This window comes from Cydia splendana, chromosome 19, assembly GCF_910591565.1.
Source record: "Cydia splendana chromosome 19, ilCydSple1.2, whole genome shotgun sequence".
NCBI lineage: Eukaryota > Metazoa > Arthropoda > Insecta > Lepidoptera > Tortricidae > Cydia > Cydia splendana.
In genome coordinates, this window is record NC_085978.1 from 12,038,035 (window position 1) to 12,053,195 (window position 15,161).

The 15,161-nt window shown below is 37.9% G+C and overlaps 1 protein-coding gene across 1 annotated transcript; it reads right to left on the reverse strand.

The window, feature by feature from the left end:
* Window positions 1-4,675: 4,675 nt before the first annotated feature.
* LOC134800335 (chymotrypsin-1-like) lies at window positions 4,676-9,377 on the reverse strand. The gene is made up of 5 exons (XM_063772835.1): window positions 9,311-9,377; window positions 7,063-7,234; window positions 6,197-6,464; window positions 5,173-5,298; window positions 4,676-4,822 (listed from the first exon to the last, which is right to left on the reverse strand). The coding sequence occupies exons 1-5, from the start codon at window positions 9,375-9,377 to the stop codon at window positions 4,676-4,678; spliced, it is 780 nt and encodes a 259-aa protein (XP_063628905.1).
* Window positions 9,378-15,161: the final 5,784 nt, after the last annotated feature.

Genomic DNA, 15,161 nt, shown 5'->3' on the forward strand with positions numbered 1-15,161 from the left:
ACCATTAAATGTATGCAGCGTGTGACCGGCGTTTGTGAAAATTGTGTTTGAAGTGGTAATAGTTCGGATAATGATGCATTATACCTTCTGTCCCGTACACACGCATTTTATTTAGGGTATTAGATTTTTTTGGCTTTTCAATTCAATGATTATTTTTCTGGGACTATATTTAACCATTTGTCACAGAAAAAGAAACTCTTATACCTGAAAATCTTCAGAAAATTCGCGTTTGTACGGAACAACGGTACCTATACAACTTCATGGAATGCTTCTAATATGATAACTGATAAGAATATTGAGTTCCACGTATTCTAGTAATGCCCACTCCAAAATATCAACTGTTTGCTACCGAAAGAATTGGTTTCCGTCAGTTTCAGCCTTATGTTTTTCTATAACAATGGCTTCTTAATTGTTAGTGGGAAATTAAATTATATTTAGACTTTCACTGATTTTCCATAGGTACTATTAGTGTCATCTTTAGACATGATATTTCCAAGGGTTTCCATATTAATTTAATAAATGGATCAGCATTGTTTATTAACCAGCACCCATATTTATCACAGTACTTTGCGATTTTTCAGGAAATGAACAGTGTGGGCTTTTGTTCAAGACCAATTTACTTAACAATCGCGTCCCAACAAAGTATGATGAGTACAATGGACGCTTTACAAAGTGGTGTTTTCAGACGACGTAATTAAATCCTGTACTTGTATGCATGTAGGTGTAGAACGGGCGTAGTAGCGGGTAGTGATGGCTCGGTATTTATTTATTTATTGAGAAGTTCAACAGCGTTTACAATAATATACAAAAAAAACATGAGAACTTATAAGCAAGCTTCCTGGAACTTGTACAAAATAAAAAATCATCCGTGGGTAGACTTGTGACTTTGTGACTTGTGCTGTACAAGAATTGTAAATATAAAAAATTTAATCTTTAAGATAGGTACAAAGAAAGAGAGAATAAGGAAACTATAGTAACTGTATACTGGAAAATTTCCTAAATTATAAAGATATTTATTGAGTTAATAAAGGTGCTTATGTAGATAAAGTACTAATTTTGCGTAAAAAATAAATAGGCTTTGCTGGTATGACTTTTTATATCGTATGAACGTACAGAACTCTCCATTATGCGTGGCCCGACACGCGCGTGGCCGGTTTTTATCATCAATCTTCGTATGTAGTCGCTATATTATTATTTGTATGCAGAGGTGCTAAGCTAGTAGTTTAGCTGACTGTATATACGATACGACTGTACGTGTGTGGGGTTTCCATGACCAGTCCAACGAAGCCTAGGATAGACATCGAAACTTTGGTCATTTCCCGCTGCCCTCTCTGTATTTAGGAAGGCTAGGCTAGACTAACATAACAGAAACTTTCTTGTTTGGAGCCATCTGTCTACATTGAGACTATTCAAATAATTTAACACGTGTCTAGTTCTGTTTTGTGACACTTTATGTAGGATCAGAGAGTGAATCAGCTACACTCTAATAACACGAGTTAAAAATTGCCTACTCCAGAGCACACAGTCGCTGTGGCCGAAATCGGCCAGGAGAGCATCATCATCATCATCATATAGGATTTTCGCGGCGGTATGACAATCACTTAATTCTAAATTTAAAGGAAGAATAACATCAGAATGTGTTTAACAAACTTCATATCATATTATTATCGTAATAAAAATCGACGTAGGAATTACGAGTAGAATTAGTCACTTATAATTCGTTGGTATATTAATAATAACATTAGATATCCGTTTTTATATTCTTTTATTTCAAAAAATAACGAACACAGGGTTTTTATATAAAAATACTAATTTTTGAGACTAAACCTAACTTATGAACTTGGGGCGACAGGTAGGTAGGGACACCTGGCATAAATGTGCCATGCATGTGCTTTGTTTTTTTTTGTTACTGCAAGAAATTGAATATAACTTAAACGGCATCAGGCAGCCGGATGTGGACCTTAAACCCTTTGACCAAAACTCTTCCTTAATTAAGATCGGAACTATCAGCTTGAATGAATCAAAATACCGCACACGTGACTCTATTGTTTCCCATAAAGTTTTAAGACATAGTGTATTGTTTGTCCGCATTTTCGTTAGTCATAATTTGGTTTTTCTCAGAAACGCGTAACTTTTCAGGATTAACATAACCTTGCGAAAATCCAGAAAAGTTAATGGTTTCAGAATTATGACTAATGATAATCTGATAGTCATTACATTATGACTTTCAATAATTATGTCAAACAAAGGGATCCGCCAGCGCACACATCATCACTACACCTTATCAGGACCCCTCTATACTATCTATTCTTTTTGACCTTATAAAACAAAGTCCCCCGCCGCGTCTGTCTGTTCGAGATAAACTCAAAAACTGAACGGATTTTCATGCGGTTTTCACCTATCAATAGAGTGGTTCTTGAGGAAGGTTTAAGTGTATAATTTGTAAACCAATGCGATGCCAGGCGGGTCGCTAGTATTTTATATGGCCTCGGGACTTAGTATGAGTCATAATTTAAATAGCCTTGACCTAGGCTAGGCAAGCATATTCTAACATTTTTTTCAGACGTAATCAATCATCCTCGCAAAGATACACTAGCTAGTATAGCCTCTGAATAAGCTTCTCGCATATCCAAACTTTTCGCAGAATATTGATTATACGTCCGAAGCTATACTATTATTATGCTTATCGAGCTCTCGCCTCCACAAACTGGGGGATCATTTAAAAATTGATCTTATTCTGATGCACACCTCGTTTGTACTTATATATTTGGTACAATTAGATCAAATTGGTAAGTTCGAATGCCGCTTCAATATAAAAAAGAGTTTATTTTTGTTGTTGTGTTCAGGACTTTATTTAACAAGATATCAATAGTACGCACAGGTACAACACTTGCCCCTGGACTGAGTATGGCCCGACATGCTCTTAGCCGTTTTTTTAAATAATTTATGGTTTATTAGTATATAAATTGTAGATCACTTAGATAACACTATCGTTTCAGCTCAGTCTCTAAAAATGTTCCAGCCTGTATAAAAATGGTTTTAATTAGTTTTTTCTCACATACTAGTTTATGTAGTAAAATTCAACACCATCACGAATCTAATAAGATATCACACTGATCTGGTTCACTTCTACAAGTTATTGGAATAGCAGTTCTGGCAATCTGGACAAACTTATTCGAGCTGCAACTATCGCTACTTTGTAATGGCTATGTTGCGCACTTGTAAAATAGACTTTAAATCTTGCTATCTGAGTTTAATTTTGAATAAATGTTATCCGAAACAATTAAATAGACGGTTAAATTTTTATATCCAATTAGTCGGGATTGCATCAATTCCTCTTTATTATTGAAGAAAATATTCAAAGGGATTATTGAACAAAGTTATGAATAATTATTTTCAAAAGAGTTCTTAGAGTGGGCTTTTAATTAAATCTGGGTGCGTAGCCAACGTGCAATCGTTAACGCTCCGTAGCGAACGAAACGTAACTGACACTGTCGCACTAGTGTAGAAGAGTGATAAAGAGACATGACTACGGTACGCTACGGAGCGTTAATGATTGGCACGTTGGCTACGCGGTACGCGCCCTATTCTCTTACACCCACACTGACCCACGGTTATCGTAGGATTTCACCTTCGATGGAACTTTTGACAGGAATAATTAATTCTGGGAAAAGAGGGCACTTAAGTTTATGACCTTTAATTAATCCCTGTCAAGACATAAAATTATTTGTTAAAAAACATTATATAATCGGTGGTTGTATATATCCGCAATTTGTACCTGCATTTATTAAATAAAACTCCAATATCCACGACGAGCGATAAATATGCTCGCTATTTATTATTCCTAAAAATTGACAGCATGTTGTGGTTCCGGATTCTCGTTACGGATGGAAATACGGAGTTCCGTGTTTGCACACAATTTTACATATTTCCTCTGGTTATTTGTTATCCGATCAGGCAGTCAGTCGGGCGCGCTATTGCCGAGTATTCCTACTGCTTGTCACATATGCGGCGCTTACTCGTCATATGACGTGACCCGGATTTAGTGTTAACTCTTTCAGTAGAAAAGTGCCACTTCGATCACTCCTTCAGGTTTAAAATAACTATACACGATTGCCTGTCATAAATCACAAGGGTAACAATAATACAAAAACAAGTGTAATAATGACAATTTATTTATTTATAAATTAATAATTTTACAAGTCACATCATAAAAATTTATAAAACAATTATTCATAGTAAATTACACACATATTATATTTACACATGGTCTTAATTAATTATACAATAATTGAAAGTAATAAGTGTAATTGAAAGTATTCAAAATTATTATGTGGTGGCTAGAGTTAATGGTTCTGATTAACAAAACCATAAATTTCAATCAGGGTGGAAGGAGGATAACGCTATGTATGCAATGAAAACAACAGCACTGGTGTGAATTTCACCCCCACTATGAAGCCCTGGTGGAAACCTGATAAGTTCATTTATTTGGGGTACATTGAGATTAATGCAGATGCAGTAAATAATCCTTTACCATAGTATTTTCACGGAAACGCACGAACGTGTTATGCCCTTTCAGTCAGTCTCAGTACGAAAAGTACTGAGGTTGACTGAAGTACGTGACAAATAAATATATAAATATAAATAAATAAAAATCGGTATAGTAGTACTCGTATTATAGATTCTGCTTGATGGTCTTGCTGATCCACTTGACATATTTGGACACTCTGGTGTACACTGAGGAATGTTTGCCGCATCCTTCGCCGTACGAGACCAGACCGATCTGTACGTTGTTGTACGTTAGCGGACCACCGCTGTCACCCTGCATATAAAATGGCAACTATAGTATGTTTCAAATAGCTTGGGTACGGTAACAACCATGAAAAATAACGTAGCTTTCAAAACAAATGATATAGTTAAGACTCTATAGTCCGTTTTTTTAGCATTAGAAAGAACTTCGCAGAAGTAAGCTTGTGGTTCCAAATTCGGCACTTTTAGCGGTAATAATTTGAAGTAAATTATATGTATTGACTATGTTACATTAGATAATTCAATAATTATTAACAATTAAAGAGCCTGATAAAAACTGCACGCTTGCTTCTGTGGAGTTCTTTCTAATGCTAAAAAAACGAAGCTAATGATAATTACCCAATGAAGCTGAATGATAATTACCCAGCAGGCATCGTGGCCGTCCGTTCCCGCGCAGATCTTGTAGTCGGTCAGATCCACGTAGATTTTCCGGCAGTTGTCCTGCGACTCAACCGGTATTGTCACTTGGCGGAGGTTGTTTTCATAATACTGTTTAAAACCAAAAACATTAAATAATTGAGTGCTCCAAGAAAGTCGGCTGAGGTGGCTTGGGCATGTCAAAAGAAGGCCGCCTGAATATATAGGCAACAGAGCCCTTAGCTTTGTCGTACCAGGCCCAAACAGGAGGGGCAAACCAAGGCAGCGGCGTAATGTCATCGCCAAAGATTTAAACGTCTGTGGGTTAGCGGAAATCGATGTCCACAGGATAGAGCGAAGTGGAAGGAGAAAAGCAGGCAAGCGGATCCCGTCACAGTACGGGACAAACGTTAGGAGGATGATGATGAAACATTAATTGAGCGGTTTGGAAAAAAAACGCTAACGCTTTCACAAATATCTTGTTACCAATTAAAGTATTACTATTTGTAGGGTTTTATCCGAGAATGGTTTGCTTCACCATACATGTTCTTTGCTTTCTATTTGCTACCATTATCCACACTGCAAACTAACAATTATTGTTTCTACTAGTTAAAGTTGACGAAATATAAAATGGGCCGATCTTGTTCAAACTTGTTCGAGAGATCGGTTCACTTTATATTTCGTCAACCTTACCACCAAACGAGTTGATAGAAAGTAACTACTGGGATTTACTCAGCCTCAGTTGCTACACTTATTATCACTGGAAACACGTAAACCAAACATATTAAATATATTAAGAACGGGTCACTCACGTATTTTAAGTCGAAAACTCTCAACATGTTTCACTCCGTACCGAGGAGCGTCATCAGCTTGCGTTGACGGTGACCCGAACCCGAATACGTGAGTGACCCGTTCTTAATATATTTAATATGTTTGGTTTACGTGTTCCCAGTGATAATAAGTGTAACAACTGAGTGAAAACACGGAAGTTTTGTTATTAAAACGTAAACCAAGTTTGATGAATACTTACATATCCGTCAGTAGAACCCCATCCAGTAACGTTAACCTGAGCTCCTTCTTCTAACTTCAAATCTTCATCAGGCAGGGAAATTTTAGCCACTTTGTTTCCAAACCGTATAGGCTCCTTCAATTTCAAGAGGCAGATATCATTTAAGTTACCAAAAGGGATGAATGCCTTATAGCAAAGATGCTTTTCCATGTCTAAAAAGACTCCAGATTTCTGTTCTAAATTGTCGGAGCCCACCAGAACCTTTATTGAAGAGGTGTCTTCGATACTTCTGCAATATTTTATTTTATTTGTTAAAAGTAATGTAATGTGGGGCGTTGGGGTAGTAATGAATACTATGAAAGTCTGCTGAATACTGAACATCTTTATTGAGTAAATTGGTGCTTATATACTAGTGGCCTACGTGAGTGGCATTTAGGTGACCTTTATGAAAATGTAATTAGAATTATTGTTTATTTTATTAACTATATTTTCTGTTTATTAAATGTCACCTTAAATGTCACATGACGTGTTGACCCTAATACTCAACACGTCATGTGCCTACTCACCGTACAGTAAGTTATTTTATTTGAGCGATGGCTATATTTTATACACGAACGCTTTTTGCCTCCAAGCTAACTGTTTTTATTTTTTTCCTAATCAAAAGTATTTACCCTTCCCTTATATAGAGTTTTCAGTGCGTCACGCATTATGTACATAAAAACATAGGTATTAAAATGTGTATATTCATCTGTAAAGCATTTGGTAGATTGCATTACCTATAATAATTGTATGAAAGACCTCAAACAAGTAAGTTTTAATTACAAGTATATTCTGCTTGCTTTCTTTTGTTGCCATTATATTTTTTTTATAAATTATCTATATTATACCTTATACAATGAGCTGCGGTCAGAATAAATCTTTCATGGATGATGGATCCTCCGCAAAAATACCGGAAACCGTAATAGTCTCCAAACAATGCCGCCATGTAAGGCGCGTCTTCAATGTAGATAGCATGCCCACCATATATACCCAAGTTGTGAGCATCTAATGTACGTAAGGCTGAAAGTAAATGAGAAGTTAGTTTTGAAATTTAAATATCAGTAGTATATGGATGTTATTGTCATAATTTTTGAAGCTATAAGAAGCGGACTTTTTATGATCGATATGTAGGTACAATAGTATAAAGGTCCTGTTAAATAATAAAAAAAATCAGTCAGTCAGTCAAATCAGTAGTGATTATATATTAAAAAAAAGATTCATATGAAATATAAAAAAAAAAACTTAAATTAAAATTAAATGGAAAATCGCCCCTGCCCTGACGCATGAGTCGGTTCCATGCTAGCATGCCTGAATCATCTGGATAAATACTTAAATAGCCTAGTCCGCGTATTTAAAAAAATCGAGATTTGAATATTTTTTATGATATACTTAGGAGGCAAAAGAGCAGACGTATCGCCTAATGGTAAGTGATTACTGTCACCCATAGCCACCCGCAACACCAGAAAGGTTGTTGGGCGCTGCCAGCCTTTAAGATGGGAGTACGCTTTCTTGAAGGTTTGAAGCCTTCCTTCTTCCTACTTACCTTCAAATTGAAGGTAAATACATACATAGCTAACGGCTAAAGCCCCTGCTACACGGCAGCCGACAAGCCCCCAAACCGCGTGGCCTTGGTCTGTCCCGGACCGTGTAGACAGTTGTTACCAACAAAATTTCGTTTGACCTCCGGACGCCCTTGGCATGCGAGCGCGCGCCAGCGACCGCGGTCTGAGCGGTCGGTCCGGAACCGTGTAGCCGCCCGACGCCGACCGCACTAGGCCATTTCGCTTGAAGGACGCGCCGTGTGCGCTCGTGTGGTTAATAGCCATGCCATGGGTACTCAGTAGCATTTCTAATAATTCATCAAATACTTTCCTCTTCATTCTCAGAAAGTTATGTATGTCCCCGTAGCGTAGTCCAGCGAATTCATTAAGTTGAAATGACTCAACAAATGCCGTTTTTTGAGCCAGCGTTTCATTCAATACCCTTTTCTTTTTTTACAAACTTTTTATTAACATGCAATAGGTATACCTAATGTAAGTATGTAAACATGTTTTTACGGGTCAAATCTTGCAAGTTAAATTAGACCCACTTTCTAGTTTCCGATGGAGCTGAAAATTTGCATACATAATATATAAGTCGGGTGACAATGCGTTATTATGGTACCATAGAGCTGATCTGATGATGGAGACAGGAGGTGGCCATAGGAACCCTGTGATAGAACAACGCGACCTAATTGTGTTTGGGGTTTTTAGAATTGTCTCGATGAGTATTAGATGCCTCTAGAAAGAAAAGTACAGTCAGCGATAAAAGCTTGTACCAAATATGATTTTTTTGCCAAAAACTTATTTTTTTGTCATTGCACTAGTATGAGTAGGTAGGTTAATATGAAATTGTGGCATACGCCGCCCTTAGGGCCATACGCCACTGAGTAGGTACTAATGCCACGCCAACTTTCTGAAAGGTTAGGGGCCATTTTGTGCGCTTGCAATACGTGTTGTCCGTCCGCGAGTTCTGAACACACTGTGGTTTGCCACCGTCTAGCCAGACAACTCAGACGGACCCACACACCAAGGACAGACCAAGGTCAGACGGTTAGTAGGCTTGTCGGCTGCCGTGTAGCAGGGGCTTAACTTGTTAAAAAGAAGGACATGATATTTTATTTACGGGTCAAACAGATCACTGTGTTATGTCTTTCCTGTAGACATATACGAGAGTTAAGGGCTATAAAGGCTAATTTTCTTATTTAACCCTTATCCACATGAAAAGGTCCTCCTTTTATTTAGAGAACTATGATAAAATCATTGCTTACATGCCCACAAGCTGTTAACTATTGCCCACAGGAGAGAAAAATGTACTGTTCGCGCGAACACACTAGTTTTCTCTCCTGTGGGCAATAGTTAACAGCTTGTGGGCATGTAAGTATTGATTTTATCATAGTTCTTTAAATAAAAGAAGGACCTTTTCACGTGGATAAGGGTTAAATAAGAAAATTAGCCTTTATAGCCCTTAACTCTCGTGTATGTCTACAGGAAAGACATAACACAGTGATCTGTTTGACCCTTACGTTGTGTAGATTTTAATATAATATTTACTTACCTGACCCCCATGCTACTGGAACTAATATACTAACAGTCACACATAATAATTTCAGTAAGCAAGTCATGGCTACACACGCTAATGTGTACGACATAATATGTAATGTGAAATTACGATTGGGCATATTTATACCCTGCAAAATAAATAATTGGTTAAATACCTAATGTACCGATGAAATAATTTGATAAATTAGTACTAACATTGTTAAGCACTCATTATCTAGATTATCACCACGAATCCCGTATTAATAATTTCGATAAAGTTTTTTTTTCTTCATAATACCTAATATCCAATAATATAACAATTTTAATATTTTAGGGTTTGTTAGTATGAGTGCTATAAAAAATGTTTTTAATTAGTTTTATATCACTATTATTTTAATCAAGGTAAATTGCAACGCAACACAATTTTTTTTGTAATCAACTTATTAAAATGACGTTTGTATCTGAATGTCCCAGTAATTTAATGAATGGTGGTTTTATTACCATACATCGGGTTTTTTGGTGCGGGAATGACTTAGGGCCACTTGCACCATTCCACTAACCCGGGGATAACCGGTTAAACCTGGAATTAACCATGGTTACCAGTACTATTTGACACTGGGTTAACGGTTTATCCGGTTAACCCCGGGTTAGTGGGATGGCGCAAGTGGCGCTTAGTGTATTAATATTGTGTATAAATATAATTATTTATACACAATATTAATACACTAAATTCATTGTTTGGTAATCCAAACAATGAATTAACTGTTAAATTGGTTTTTACATACCTTTTTTTAGGCTTGTGGCAAACATTCCCGCACCAAAAACGCCGATGGACCTATGTTTATTATTATGATAATGTCCGAATGTGGTGAAAATTCCCACATACATAGTTATGTTTCCAAGAAGGGATTCACATTATCCGATCCGAAATCTCTCGAGTAAAATGCCATCTCCTCGGTTAATTAGATGAGGCTATGTCGTCCCAAACACTATATACATGCATACAATCTTATATATCTACTATGCAATTAGTGATCTTAGAAATTTAATACAAGGACACAAGGATAGGGGGCAGCACAAGGAACCGCCTGTATGTTGGTGCGAAGTGTGAATGTTAAATTTAAGTTTTCAATTTACGCCACTAGACGGCGGGCCCTTCAACGCGCAAGGTGTCTAAGGGTGGTATTTCACCTATCCAATTTCTTTGGCCAATGTGAATTGCGTCTCACATTTTGCTTTAATGAGAGAGTGAGAGTAGTGAGACGCACTGACATTGAACAAAGAAATCGGACAGGTGGAATACCACCCTAACGAACGAAGTGATAAAATCTGCTCGATTTAATCAGCATTTAAACATGGCACTTCATTATCTTGTATAGGCTGTACATTTTTAAAATTATATATATTATATTATATTATTTTGTGTCTCCTTTTGGATTTCACGGGCCTATAAATCCCGGTCTTTTGATAGGCTTGAGTGGGGACATAGATCCAACACGTAGAGGCCCCTTGGAGAGCTTTAATGTCATGTAGAACGCCTGCTGGAACCCGTTCACAGGCGCAACAATAGACACCCATGAACCGGTCTCAGCAGGCATTGGGACTATTGTAGAAAAAGTGAACAGTATACCGGTCTATGGATTGATGTTTGGGTGGACAATGAGACTGGGCTATTGTAAAAGAGGTCCGGACACCTGCCATAACAATGTTAACACCGTCATCGAGGCAGGCGGTGACTCGCCGCTGACTAGATGGGCCCCTGAAACTGCCGTCGCGAAGACGACCAGGAGCAACATCGGTATGAGCGGCTCAGGGGTGTCGAGAGGTGTGCGCCGCTTTCTACCCAGTGGCTCGCCACTTTCCCGAATGAAGGTTGAGGGAGGCGATGGCTGAGATACGCGTCATACTCGTGAACGGGTGCTGTTTGTGGAGACTGGTCTGTTTAAGCTAACACAAGCTATTATACTTAGTAACTTTATTTTTATTAATTAATTACAGTGAGACGCCTCATTCTGCTCTCGTATGTTTCTTTTCTCTTAATGAATGTATTAATTATACAGGATATTGACTCTTGGAGACCCTATACATCTCTAAGGATAACTTGATAAACTATATAATCTTATAGTTCTGACACCTAGAGACATTTACACCTCTAAATATTATAGTTTTTTTTTGTATTTTGTATCTGTATTTTTTATGTAATTCGACATTAAGAGACCATATACATCTCTTAGTAATTGTAATACGTTAGATTGAATTCTTAGTTTTATTTTATAAAATTGTTGATGTTATTATTTTTGCATGTATGTAAATTCAATGATGACGTGTAAAAGTGCCCTTGTGGCCTATTTGCTGAATAAATGTTGATTGATTGATTGATTGATTGCTGTTAACAGCCACTGTGCCAACTCGCGTCTTATGCATCTTTCACTTCCACCCCTGGAGCATATAGCTCTAGCGACTCCTCTCTGGACGGCCAATGAAGGCAAGCCAGAGCTGAGAGTCCTGCGGGTCCCCTTGGGGTCCACTCCGACCGACGAAGACACGCCTGAGACGGAGACCCTGACCGACTCTCGGGAGCACTCGGGTCCGTGGGGTCGTTACTCCCCAACAGCTCGCCACAAGCTGCCCTGCTATTATTATTATATTATTAATTATATTATATTATTTTTAATTACCTTTATATTTATGTTATCTAGCATTATATATGTGGAAGCTTGTAATTTGCATATAGTAGATAAGTCTATTAACCTATGTATATTAGGCAGTAAGCATCCCGAATAAAATAAAATAAAATAAAATAAAATAAAATAAAATAAATATTCTATGGATATCAATAAAAGGGTTTCAGAGATTGCGAGATAAATCTGAAAATCTGTGTGATCCTTATTGGTTTAACTCAAAAAACCCGCACACGATATTCTGAGACAATTTTCCTGCTTACAGTTGAAGGTATTTTATAAGGATAAAGGTATTTTTCGTATTTCTATTGATGTCTCATGTAACTCATGTTACACAAAGACAGTGAGCTTACTCAGTAGGCGTAAATATAATGGCGGATTTTTCGTGGCATATATTGGAAATTACGGTTAATTTTTAGATATGCCTTTTAAAAATAAATGTAGGTATATAATTCGTCATAAAGAAATGAAAGAGTTAAAATAAGGGACTGCAGGCTTCAGCTAGTTTATGCTAAATTTAAAAGAGAACACACAAAAGTGACAGGTATCAAAGTCATAATTTCTCAACGCTAACATTGCCATTATGAATTGAACATTTTCCTAATTAATATGAAATTTGAGTAAATTGATTACAAGATTAAAATTGGATTATAATAATGAATAGTTTATTCTATCGAACAAGGTTTTAATCTAGTTTGTTTAAATGTTTCGTAATACTCTTATATAAAAGGTAATCTAGACGTTCTTGAGGATGTTATCATGGATCCAGTTGATATAGCTAGGGACCCTGCAGGCGTATTATGGATGGCTTTATCCACATTTATCCACGTGATAAAATAACTGTCACTTTTTAACAACGCGGGATAGAAAGTGACGGATACCTTTTTATCACGCTGTCACGTAGACAAAAACGACCATCATATCCGTGCTGGTTTATACAGTGGAAACGACGCCGCATCTGTGTCCGTCGGACACCAGGCCGACTTGCACGCCCTTGTGTGTTAAGAGTATTAAATAAAAGACACCGCACCATTTGATAGAAACGGATATAACCGGCGTGTTACACCGGCCTCCAAATGCGATTAGTCGGTCGTTCGCTCGGCCGAAGTCTTACAACGGTGTCAAATGCTGCGAGTCTGGTGTACGTCTTGAAGTGCAAGTTGCAGTATGAGCAACACAGAATAGGATATTACAATATTTGCCCTCGTTTTATCTAGCTAGACTGTGCCTTATTTCAGCATGTATTGTATTTCCAATCGTCCCCGCTGGGTACAGATGGGAATAGGTGTGTTCATATAAATCATTCCCATTTGTCATTCCATATGGCAGCGCTTTACTTAAGTTGATAATTACTTAATGCTAAAAGACCGTGCACAGACAGCAGAAAAGGGGGATTATTCACATCGCTATCTGTCGGGAAAGGTCACATCATTTTAATTAAACACGTTGTATCGTTGTCAGAAACACGCGTGCAAATTGCGCGTAGTAAAATACAGGCCAATTCGAATGTACACTGACATAAGAATGTTAATATAGTTATCGTGCGTCTCGTCCAAGCTAATATAAGTACGTACGAAATGAACGATAACTGAATGAACTCAGATCTCATTCTGATTATCAATGTACCTACGTTCGAATTTGCCTGTCGAGTCGTAAACAATAATGTTTACGATGACGGTAAACCGTGTTTACATTAAACTTGAATGGAATTGGATGCGGAACACTCATTGTTTATGTGGCTCATAAAATAGTAAAAGCATATCAAATTAAGTATACCTTGTTTTAAGTATTCTTGTTTAGCAGATATCCTTACGTTCCTTTTAGGCCTTGATACGTAGGTGTGAGTCAAGTGCTTCAGCTACTGTCTATAGGCCCCGTGCATGAACTATAGGGAGCCGTCAAATTTTTGGCGCGAGGCGTAAATGTCTCGTTTATGTTTCCGATGTAGCCCACATAGGGTTTGCAATCCGGATCCGAAATGCATGAAATTATCCGGATCTGGATCCGGATCCGCGGATCTTCCCATACATTACGGATCCGTCGTGCAAACCCTAAGCCCACAAGATGGCAGAACCTACTATGCACAAGGAAACGTACCGATGAGAACGGTAGATGGTAGCACTTGCTTTGGCCATGTACATGTACACATATGTTTCCGATTCGATTCAGGCCATAAGATGGCAGACCCTCCAACGCGCACGGTCCTTATCATCTTTGCATTTTTCTAGATGCCTCCTAAAGGTGCCTCGGATCAGCCGGCCTAGCCAAGGTAACAATCGCTATCGCTTCGACAACGAAAAGCATTATGTCTCTCTATCACTCTTCCATATTAGCGTGACAGTGAAACGCAACTGTTTCGATCGCTACGGAGCGTAAGCGATTGGCATCTTGGCTACGCGGCCAGGCCATGCCAATCGCTATCGCTAAGTGGCGAACGAAACGCAACTGTCACTGTCACACTAATATGGAAGAGCGATAGAGAGACAAAGCGATTCGATGGAGAAGCGCAAGCGATTGTTACCTTGGCTAGGCCGCCAGCTTAAAAACTAGAGTTAGACTCAGAAAAGTCTGCAGCGATTTTTATAGCCCACGCAGTGCAAGTGTTATTTTATACGTCATAATTTCATAGAAGTTTGACGTTTAAAATAACACTTGCACTGCGTGGGCTATCAAAATCTCCGCAGACATTTCTTGGTCTAACTTTAGCTACATATAATTAGAATGAAATTTACAATGTATGTGAAAATGGAATGAAAATTACGTTTTACCTTGGTTTAATGTTTCGCCAAACTTTGAGGCAGGTCAAATTTAAGTAGGTAGATATATCTAACATATATTATAGACCTAAACCTAAGGAACTAGACGTCCTCGTTGCTTCGTAACATACCGTTTAAGTACGCTGAAACCACTCAGCAACCCCAGCTTTGATAAATGTATGTCTTAGTAATACCTACCTACTTACTATGAAAGCCGTATGATTCACCAATCCTTACACGGTCTTCTATAATCTGCATCATATCTTCCTCGCTAAAGCGCCTGATACTAAATGACCCAGCAACGTTAAAGTATCACCACGGTGCCTGAAAACCTATAAACTAATCGCTTTAAAGGCTTTCCTACAAGGAAGGGTTTAATCAAGTCGACTTACAGGATTTGTCGGATTATGCGCTTAATTCAAACAAAATC